A 10,787-nucleotide genomic window follows, 5' to 3' on the forward strand; every position below is an offset into this window, starting at 1 on the left:
CCAGTTGCCAGTGCCCTGCTACGTGACCTTGAATAAGCTTTTCCATTGAGCAGGGGGAGAGAGAATGGGCCAGAGCTTCTGTTAACTCTGATTTGGGGATTCTAGAAGATTCAGTTGAAATAGTTTATTTCCATATGAGGAGACCAAGACCAGAGGGGTTGAGTGGTTTGACCAAACTTGCAGAGCCAGGAAGTGGCAAAGCAGGACTCACCTGTAGTGGTTCAGAGCTTGGGCTCTATAGCTGGACTGGGTTTAAATCCTGGCTTTGTCATTTACCAGCTAGGTGATTTGGGGAGTATTTAAATTTTCTGTCTCCACTTCCTAATCCACAAAACAGGTATAATATTAATATCTGTTTTATGGAGTGATTGTGAAGATTAAATAAAGTCACTACAATACAAAATACTTTGTAGTATTGCCTCATAGTAAGTAGTAATTTTAGCTATTAGTCTAATTTCACGTCTAATAGAATTCTCACCATGGAAGCCTGTCTTTATAGAGCTGGTCTGACAAAGGCAGACCCTGGGCCTCTGCAAATTTCAACAGTTCTCACCTAAAACAGTACCACATAAAAACAGAGGCTCTAGGGTAAAAAGGGCCAGCTGGAGCATTGAGACCTAGAGCCCCCCCACACACACTTCCCAGGAGAGGGAGTAGGGACAGACAGGAGAGCTGTAAACAGCCTTCTTCCTCTCTTACCCTCCAATCCCAAAATAACATTTGTCTGCCCCTACCCTGCCCAGCTGGCAGAGCTACAGGCTGAGTAAGGTACCATTTAAAGATAACCTGGCCTTCCCCATCCGCCCCACCACCTGAGCCAGACTCCTGAGGCCAGCCTCTGGCTGCCTAGGACTGCTGCTCCCACAGCCACCAAGGTGTGCCTGAGAAGGGGGCTGTTCACACATGCCACCCAAGCCAACCTGGCCACCCCCTTCTGTCTTGCTGCCTTAGTTCTGCCCAAACTGTGCTAGGCATGCTGCAAAAAAGCCAGAGTTGGCATACAGAGAGGCCCTCCTACAAAGGCATGGTAAAAACTCCTGGGGAAAGAGTGGCCCCTCTTACCAGTAGCTGGGTGGCAGCGACTGACCGCCACTGTCCTTCCCACCAAAAGGACAAACACAAGAAACCCAGTAGTTTATAGCAAGAAAGATTGGATACCAGGGCAAGGGTTGTGGCTCAGTGGTTGAGCGCTCACCTAGCATGTGTGAGGCCCTGGATTCGATCCTCAGTACCACATAAAAATAAACAAAATAAAGGTATTGTGTCCAACTACAAATAAAAAAGATTAGACACCAGAAAAAAAAATGTTCTGATTAAGGAGAAATGTTTATTCTGGAGCAGTGGAAGCCTGAAGACCTTCAGTCCCCAACTCAGCCATAAGATCTTTATTTATTTGTGGTGCTGAGGATTGAGCCCAGGGCCTTGCACAAGGCTAGGCGAGTGCTCTACCGCTGAGCCACAACCCCAGCCCCAGCCATAGACCTTGACCAAGTTCCTGGGACTCTCCCAGCTGTGTACTCAAAGAGACTATATCCAAGTCTGTTAGGGAGGTCGTGACAGATTAAATTAAACAGAAGGACCCAAGGGTTCTGTTACAGGTGAGGAAAAAATGTGTATCACCTGTCTGAAAGGTTGGGTTGCCAGAGTCCAAGCCAGGAGGAGAAGAAAGGTAGCCTGGTTGCTTTTCTGGAGAGAGCACAAACTGACTAGAGGCAGGAATTAGCAGAGGAGGGGAATTTCCTTATCAGAGCAGCTCAGTGCAAACCACATAACAGCCAGACAAGTGGGACAAGAGCCTCCCTGGCCAGATAGGAGGGTGAGGCAGAAGCCTCAGGGATGGAGGCCCCAGGGTCCCGGGCCAAGGATGGTCAGGAAGAGCTCAGCAAAGTTCAGGCTGGATCTCAGGCTCCATGAGGAGAAGCATGGAAGGAGATGGGGGGACCCAGAACTGGTCATGCAACCCAGGAGAGGTGTGACTTGGTAGAGCACTCAGAGCACAGCCCCAGGCCAGCCCAAATTGGATCACAGGTATGATCCCGGCCCTTCTCCTCCTCCTGGTTTCCCCAATTCCAGACATTCTGGCTACCCTCTCACCCCATCCTACTAGGGATAAGGATGGGCATTGAAGTTTCCTGGAGTACATGCTCAGAAATACACAACCCTAAGCATTTGAGACTTGAATAAAGTAGGACAGGTTATGGAGCCCAAGGGCCTGAGCTTTGAAGTCAGAAAGTCCAACAGCAGTGTGAGCTGGGAGAATTAACTTCTTCCAGTTCAGTTTTCTTGTCTGTACAATGAGATGAGTTCACGGACTGAATTTTTTCCCTACAATTAAAAAAAAAAAGAATTATTTGTTCTTTTAAATTATATTCTCTAGAATTTTGCAGCTAGAAAGTCACTGATAATGTTGGTGAAAGTTAGAGGTTGTTATGAGCTGGAGTGTCAACCAGTACCATCCAATCTGGGGGAAGACCAGTTGGAGAGAAAAAGGAGAAAAGCAGAAAAGTGGTAGTTAGGGATGAGTTTCAGGAAGCATGGGGTTTCATTTTGATTTTTCAAAAAGACTTGAGATTTCATTTTCCTAAGGAAAAATAGCTAGTAAGGAGGGAGAAACTAAAGACCCCCAAAGAAGAAATATTATAGAGTCACATCAAATGGGGTCAGGAGCACACCTGCAGAGTTAACCTTGGACAGGAGAGACACCTTTCATCTGAGGGTCATTCAACCAATGACCAAGCACCTGTGGCCAAGGACTGGGGAATAAGTGAACATAACCACATGGTACCTGTATTCACGGAGCTCCTGGTATAGGAAAGAGGAGACAGACGGCAATGGCTACACTGTGAAAGTGGCAATGAATTTAAAAACGTGTCTCTTTGTCCCTGGCCACTGCAATTATAACGGTATCCTACGTAAGTTCATATTCATGCCAGCCTATTGGCCTGCTGACAGCTTCCTAGGGCAGGAAGCTGTTCTCTCTTATTCCATCTCTACCAGGTGATGTACCTGCACCTATGGAGGCCAGGGATGGGCCCTCCTCTTCCAACTGCCTTCCCTAATCCATTCAGATTCTTCTGAGCCTTCCATGACCTGCCTGGTGCCCTCACCCCAGAAAATGAGAAACAGTGCACAATGTACTACTGAGGGTAAGGACCCACCTTGGTCTAGAAGACTTGGGTGTTGATATTACCTCTATCGTTTACTGGCTGTATTACCTGGAGAAAGTCTTTTCACTTATTTAGCCCTATTTTCTCTGTTTATAAAATGGAATGGATAATAACATCTACCAACCAGGCTTAGCTCATGGAGTTGTGGAAAGATCAAATGAAGTAAACTAGATGTTCAAGTGTGGAAGGGCCATACTGAGGAGGATTAAGTAGGTTTGATGCTATCCCTGGTTTGATAGGTAGTTTCCAAACAGGGAAGCTCTTGCAAGGACTAAGCACAGTCACTAGTGCTGTGAGATTGACTTCCCCCACCCGAACACTGTCCTCACCTGTAATTAACCGTGGCCTTTCTCATACTTTCCTGGTAGTGCAGTGATTTTGCAGACTTGCTCCCTGAAGAAAAGGGTTTTCACTGTGAAGACTGTTTAACTGACAGGCCCCATCCATGGACCTGCCATTCATGCTGGTGAGGCCATGGTGTGAGCGCTGTCCACCCAGAGGGGGAAGGGCCATCTCAGGGAGCCAGTGCAGCTGCCAGTATCCAGGCTTGTGGGCACCGTTGGAGACAAAGCCTCTCTGAACTGCCTTTCAATAACCGCCTGTGTTCAAGAACGGGGGCGGGGTGGCTCCCAGCCTCTTCCCCTCTCCCCCGCCCGCAGGGCGTCCCGGACTGGACACTAGGGCAGAGGACGTCCCGCACAAGGGAAGGTCCGGCACTGCCCCTCCAGGGTTGGCCCATGTGCTGGACATTCGGAGGTGGCACCAGGATCAGGGTTTCTAGGCTCCGGGATAATGATTGGACCCAGTCGGGGGGCGGGCCCAGGACAAGGCCAGGCCTCCGTGGCTGTAGAGCCCAGCTGCGCGCTGTGCCCATGGTGGCTCCGACGGGAGGAGCCACTGCGGTGCCAGGGACAGGGTGAGGGACGCCCGACTCTACAGCCGGGGCTGAGTGGGCGTCGCTGGTGGGTGGGCCTGGGCTGTGCGCCGAGCGGCGCGGGTGGGGTTACCACAGGCGGGGCGCCTGGGCCCGCCCCCGAGGAGGTGGGAGAGGAGCCCGGGCCTGGCCGGGGGCAGGGCCCGCCGCAGCTCCCGCCGGCTGGCTTTTCCTCCTCGGGTCCCTTTTCTGGGCGGCCCGGCTCTGGCTGCGCTCAACCTCCGCAATGCCGCCCGCGGGGCTCCGCCGGGCCGCACCGCTCGCCGCGATCGCCCTCCTGGTGCTGGGGGCTCCCCTGGGTAAGGCATGGCTGGCGAGGCGCGGGTGGGTGGGATGAGGCGGGGGAAGGGGAGGAGCCGACCCGAGGGCCGCGGCCCGGGCTCCCGGGAGACCCTCGGGCTTGCGCGCCCTGGATGCTGCGAGGTCCCCAGCGAGTGGGAGGAGACAGCGCTGGGCAGTTGGGCGTTGGGCAGCTGGCCCTGGGCACCTGGGTCCGCTTTAGAGAAAGGTCTCCGGGGTTCCGAAGTTGGAACCCTCAGGTGGGGACAAGAGTCAACCGGGAGCCAGAGGGCTAGAAACCTCAGGGGCGTGGGGCTAAGGACGGCGGAGTTGAACTGGCCTGGTGGCCCGCGGCGCCCCGACCCCTGCCCGCAGCGCTGGCCAGCGAGGACTGCCTGTGGTACCTGGACCGGAATGGCTCCTGGCATCCGGGCTTTAACTGCGAGTTCTTCACCTTCTGCTGCGGGACTTGCTACCAGCGATACTGCTGCAGGGACCTGACCTTGCTTATCACCGAGAGACAACAGAAGCACTGCCTGGCCTTCAGGTGAGCTCCTGCCACCTCTCCCGGATCCCCTTCATCCTCTCAACAGGCTTCCTGCCTCCTCCCTTTGTGCACCTCCACATTCTTAGCTCAATGGAGTCACCAGGACTTCAGCTTGGAGACACAATTGGGTGGTACTGATGTGGGAGCTCCAGAAAGGCATATTAGTGACCATCACAGCCTTGGGCTGGGGTGAGTGTTTCAGGTTCCTTCTGGTCCTGCCGGATCCTGCGGAGCGACTGTTCAGGATTAGCACCAGAATGCAGTGCAGCTTTGTGGAAGCTCTGGCAAAAGGGCTGGAGGCTTGGGTTTGATTCCCAGGTCCACTTCTTACCAGCCATGTGATTTGGGGAAGACACTTGCCCTCTATGGGTCATTGTTTCCTTTTCATAAAATAAGGGGATTGCCCAAATTAATGGTTTTCTTTTTTGTGATGCTGGAGATGAAACCCAGCCTTGAGCCCAAAGCACTCTACCACTGAGCTATTCCTCAGCTCCAAAATTAGTGGTTTTCAAACTTCCTTTTGAAGGTGGCTGCTAAAATATAGAACAGATGTAAGGAGAGTGTCTGAAGTGCAGTTAGGGGGGAAAAAAACAGTCCTAGCTTATATCCTACGGCCTTTTTTACAGCTTAACATGTAAGTCTAATCAACTGTAGATATAAAAGTCCTGGGGGAGGAGCAAACTACAAATCCCAGCATGCCTCACATTAGCCAACCAAGCAGCATTGCCTTCTGGGAAGTGGAGGTCCCTAAGATATGCTCCACAAGGATTGGGCAGAATCCCACAAGAAACTCCAAATCTTAGCATGCTGTAGCCCCCTGCTGGCCAGGAGTTGGAGCCTTGTCCTCCTCCTGCAAATGTTGGAAAGTGAGCAGGCCTGTTCTTTGTCTAAAGTCCCAAGACCATAGCAGGCATCGCCTCTGCTGTGATCCTATTTGTTGCTGTGGTTGCTACCACCATCTGCTGCTTCCTCTGTTCCTGTTGCTACCTTTACCGACGGCGCCAGCAACTCCAGAGTCCATTTGAAGGTATGCACAGTATTGGGCAAAATGGACTTGAGGTAGCCTGGGCTGAGTCCCATGGTGGGCACTGGAGCGGTCAAGGATTGGTGAATTTTGTGGGAGTGTATGTTTCTGTGTGAATTCCCCTGGCAGCGTGTAAACCTGAAAATATGCTTGTAAACTCATGAGTTCTAGAATGTGCCTGGAGTATGTGGAAATGTGGGACTGTGTCCACGTTTGTGCACACACATGAATATTCAGCTATGCACAGAAGTGCAGCCTGTCACAGTGGGGAGTGCACAGTGGGTCTCTGTAGGCGAGTGACTCAGTAAGTGCACAGAGTATGGTCTATAAGTGGTGAGCATTAATTGGGTGTGCTCCAGTGTTCAGTGGTATACATGTCTAAGTGTTGCATGTGACTGCATGTTTGCCTAATCCTGAATGACATGGGGACAGTGACACCATATGGGAGATTGGTGTGGGAGGGAAGGACTTGAGGAAGACACCCTTGGTGGCGCTACAGATGCCAGCCCCCGCAGCTAACTGATCATTGCCCAAGTGGGGTATTTCCCTGCCTGTGCTCCCCAGTTCATGAGGTCTCTGACACCTGCTTAGGGAGTCATCTTGCAAAATACAGGTTGACTAGCAGCGCCATGCACTCAGCCCCCAACTCAACTTTGTTAAGCAGGGTTTGGGAGGTAAAGGCCACAGGTGGGGTGCTTATCTTGATTTCCCGGGCAGGGATCAGAGGCTTCTCTTGGGAGGTAGAACTCTGAATGCTGATCCTTGTCCCCCATCTAGGGCAGGAGATCCCAATGACAGGCATCCCAGTGCAGCCAGTATATCCATATCCTTCGGACCCTAAAGCTGGCCCTGCAGCCCCACAGCCTGGCTTCATGTACCCGCCTAGTGGTCCTGCTCCTCAGTATCCACTCTACCCAGCTGGGCCCCCTATCTACAACCCTGCTGGTAAGTAACAATCTGGAGCTCTTGCTCTGCCTGCCCCTGAGCTCTCTCCAGAACCTCCCTAGCCTCTCACTGAGGATTCCCTCTCCCAGATTTCCTCCACATCTAGCTGGAAACCTCCAGACCAGCTCTTCCCTGTGGATCCTCATGCCTCGGGGGGAGGAGGTTTATTTCCTGTCCTCCTATGACCTCACTGACCCTCATCCTGTCTTCTTGGTTTTTCAGCCCCTCCCCCCTATATGCCACCACAGCCCTCTTACCCAGGAGCCTGAAGAACCAGCCATGTCTCTGCTGCCCCTTCAAAGATACCAACTTTGGGAGATGCCCCATCCTGTACCTGCATCCAGCCCTGGGGATGGCACAGGTCTTCTAGTCACCAGGCCCCATACCAAGCCAAACCCTGGGCCCCACCAAGGACAGAGCCCCAGAGAAGTGGAACAGGAGTTGAGTTTTCTAAGCCATGAATGAGGGGGTGAATGGGGAGGGCTTGGGATTGGTGGACTGTTTTTACCAGGGGCAAGGAAGACAGATGAATGACAAGCTGGGTCACAGCCCCTGCTTACAAGTAGTCCCTCTGCTTCCAGAATCCCAACCAGAAAAGGTGGAGACGCTCTGGTTTGCCCACTTTGGGCTGAGGTGGGGCCATGGGAGGCTCCATCAGTGGCTGGTAGTAGCCCTCCTCTATGGCTGCCCCGCTGGCTAGGGCTCTGGCCTATTGGATTAAAGCTGTAAAGATGTAAATCACGTCGATGGCATCCTTGGGCCCATCCACACCTTCCGTTAGCACTGCTGGGCCATCCCTGGCAGAGCCATCCCAGGCTGCAGGGTTCCTTGGACTGGGTCCCAAAGCTAGTGAGGTGGATCTGGTGGCAGCTTTGAAGAAGGTATCACTTGCGTTGCAGAGATTCCCTGTCTGGGGTCAGGCTTCTGGAATATCAGGACACTACCAGCTGCAAAGGCGCCTCCCCGATCCATGTACACATAGATGGAAATTCAGACCCCTACCACTCTCAAACCTTGAGCATGTCTCTGAAGGTCTCCATGCCCCAGTGTCCTCAACTATAAAACCTTATGACTGCATGGCTGTCATAAGGGTGAAATATTATGTAAATGGAACTAAGTCCTGTCCTTCCTTCATGATCAGAGCTCCTAGGACTAGGAGCCAAATGGAGGGATGATGGCATCCATGGGGCTGGTACAGGGTGCTTCTGTCAACTGCTTGGTCATCAAGGGACCCTGAAGATACTGAAGCCAGATTTAAAGTTAGGTAGTCAGTGTAGTTAGGTAAATTGGGTCTAATATCGAGTAAGATCCAAAATGGAGGCCATGTTTAGAATGAATTCTGGGAAAAGTTGAACAACTCTTGGAATGTTAATGAAGTCCGGGAAAAGCCCTAGGCCCAAAGCCCATCCCAAAAAAGTATTAATGAACAGCCCCCAGCAAACTTGAAGATGCTGACTCAGAAGTCCTTCCTGACCAGATTACTTCTTTGGCCCCCAGGCCCATATCAGGGCCCCCACTGAGCCTAAGCAGTGAGGGATATGACCTCATTTCTCCTTCTCCCATGAAGGCTGCTTATAAGAAGGAACCTGGGAGGGGCAGTAAGTACTTGGAGCTGTCCATCTTCCACTGCTGAGCCCCCGGGGCTCCTTGTGTTCTTAAGACTTTTCTGGTGACAGAATTAGAGAAGGGAAATTTATAATTTTTTGGTTTTTTTTCAAAATAGGAAAAAAAAAGGTAGAACCCAAGGCCTCATACCTGCTAGGCAAGTACTCTACTACCAAACTGGCCATCCTAGTTTTATAGGGTTTTTTTGTTTGTTTTTGTTTTTGCTGGGAATTAAACACAGGAGCTCATAACCACTGAATTACATCCCAGTCCTTTCTAGTTTGAGACAGGCTCACTAGGTTACCAAGGCTGGCCTTGAACTGGAAATTCTCCTGCCTCAACCTCCCTGGTATTACAGGCGTATGCCACCAAACCTGGCTTATAGGTTTTAATTCAAGTGGGCATAGTGTCAGCTAAGTTTGGCAAAACCACCACCACCACCCAATGTTCCCTCCTTTTCCCAGTCCCTTTCTCCCAGTTCCTGAAGCTCAGTGTAGCCACAGGCCCTGCTCTCTTGCCTTGCCCCTCAGGCTATTGGACCTCTCCGGTCCTGCAACCTAGCTGGGTTCTGGATAGGGCCTTTGTGCTGACTATGCTGCAGGCCCTCTGCTACCTACATACTCTGGGGAATTACCTCTTGTCACACAGCCTGAAAGGCAGGAGTTCCTGAACTAGTGCTTTGGGGCCAGGGTCTGAGATTTGCTGAGACAGAATTCTGCCCCCACTGCATTCGCAGCTTCCCCATTCAGTGAAATAGTCAAGGATCCTGGATCTGACCCAGACAGGGAGGAGCACCTGATGCTGGTGAGGACAGACCTGGGGCCACAGCTGCAAATCTGCTTTTGTTCTGAGAGTGGGGCCAAAGGGTGGCTCTGGGTCCACAGAGTGGTTCTGCCTTCATACTTCAGGAGAGAAGATGACCAGGTCATTGAGGTTTGGAGCCCAGATTCCTCTGTTCCAAAGCTGGGAGGAAGAAAGATGTGCCTGATAAGTATTCTGAGTTTCCAAGAGAAATTGGCGTAATTTATGTAGGCCATAATTACAGAATTAATTATCCTTGAGTCAACAGCCCAGGACAATGCGCAGTTATTTTGTGGTCTAGAGTCGAGGCAGGGAGAAGGTGCGGAGCTCCCCAGTTTATAGTTAACTTTGCAACACACTAAAAGTAAGAATTCTAAGAAAAAAGGAAAAGCCCTGACAGTGGCTTCTACATACTCTGAGCAGAGGACCCTGTCACATACCAGGATGCTTTAAATGAGGGCAATACTCTTTCATCTCTCCCAAAGCATGCTAATCTCTGACTCCATCTCCTGGGGCTCACCATCAGGGGAGTAGGGAAGGCCCAGTAGGGCAGAGTGAAGCCAGGAGCTGTCACTGTCCCTTCCTGTCACCTTGTTCTTCAGCTAGCACCCCTGAAAACCAGTCAGGCACCCTAGAAAGGCAAGAAGGATTGGGGTAACCCCATAGTGTAAATAGGATCTTGCTAGGTTGCAAGGGAACACTGAGCATTCTAAGATGGGCAGGTCTAGGAAGCCCAGATGAAGCTTTTTTACACAAACCGGGTCTGGATCTAGCATACCCCAGGGTTCAATCCCCAGTATAAAAAAATAAACAGAAAATGTGGCAAGAAGCCCTGGATATGATCACCAGCTCTGCAGAAAACAAAACCACAAAATCCCACAAAGGAACAACTTGATCAGGGAGGCAGAGCTTCAAGGGGGCTGGTAGTGAAGGAAGGCAGAGCCGGTAAGGGAAGAGGATCTAGGGGGCTGGAGGTGGGAGCCAAGAGAGGAGAAGTTGCGCAGGCAAGGCGGGGCTGCCGGGGAGGCACTCAAGGGTCCTACTTAAGGCTGACTTCAGAGGCTCCCGCAGAGAGCTACCAACGGGAACCACAGTGTGTGTATAGCACTCCAGCCCCTGGTCTTCCAAAAGCACGATCCTGAGTGAAACTTGCCCAGAACTTTTGTTTCTTGAAGAGGGGTGAGTGAGGAGGAGATCTGGAGTGAGTGAGACTGGAGCCGGGAGCCTCTGGAGCTCCTGTGACAGTAAGTCTGGCAAGAGCCTCGGCAGGCCCCAAGTGCCTGTCCATGACTAGGGCCAGGCTCTGGAGTTTCCTGGGGACCGAAGGTAGGTGGGAAGGGCACTTTTCCTGCAGGGGTGAGGCCAGACAGGGTGGGACCCCGGCCGTAAGGACTAAGCCAGAGGAGCAGGAGAGCTGGAAAGGGAACCGCCAGAAGTTGATGGGGACGGGGAGAGCTGGGGGCTGGCGGCGTCGTCCAGGGTATT

General features: G+C 51.9%; 1 protein-coding gene and 1 long non-coding RNA gene across 2 annotated transcripts; one reads left to right on the top strand and one right to left on the bottom strand.

Moving 5' to 3' along the window:
• Window positions 1-1,307: 1,307 nt before the first annotated feature.
• Window positions 1,308-4,017, bottom strand: LOC120887288 (uncharacterized). The gene is made up of 2 exons (XR_005730459.2): window positions 3,497-4,017; window positions 1,308-2,325 (listed from the first exon to the last, which is right to left on the bottom strand). It is a non-coding gene; the product is annotated as an uncharacterized LOC120887288 (long non-coding RNA).
• A 19-nt stretch (window positions 4,018-4,036) lies between these two features.
• Shisa4 (shisa family member 4) lies at window positions 4,037-7,634 on the top strand. Its single transcript, XM_005330351.5, has 5 exons — window positions 4,037-4,400; window positions 4,756-4,927; window positions 5,821-5,954; window positions 6,729-6,896; window positions 7,119-7,634. Exons 1-5 carry the CDS (start codon window positions 4,328-4,330, stop codon window positions 7,163-7,165), a joined length of 594 nt encoding a protein of 197 aa, XP_005330408.1. The 5' UTR covers window positions 4,037-4,327; the 3' UTR covers window positions 7,166-7,634.
• Window positions 7,635-10,787: the final 3,153 nt, after the last annotated feature.

This window comes from Ictidomys tridecemlineatus, chromosome 10 (assembly GCF_052094955.1).
Source record: "Ictidomys tridecemlineatus isolate mIctTri1 chromosome 10, mIctTri1.hap1, whole genome shotgun sequence".
Taxonomy (NCBI): Eukaryota; Metazoa; Chordata; class Mammalia; order Rodentia; family Sciuridae; genus Ictidomys; species Ictidomys tridecemlineatus.

Coding starts and splice junctions, on each gene's coding strand:
- Shisa4 (XM_005330351.5), top strand. CDS start 4,328: ATGCCGCCCGCGGGGCTCCGCCGGGCCGCACCGCTCGCCGCGATCGCC. Junction 4,401..4,755: donor GGTGCTGGGGGCTCCCCTGG/GTAAGGCATGGC, acceptor CCCTGCCCGCAG/CGCTGGCCAGCGAGGACTGC. Junction 5,955..6,728: donor ACTCCAGAGTCCATTTGAAG/GTATGCACAGTA, acceptor TCCCCCATCTAG/GGCAGGAGATCCCAATGACA.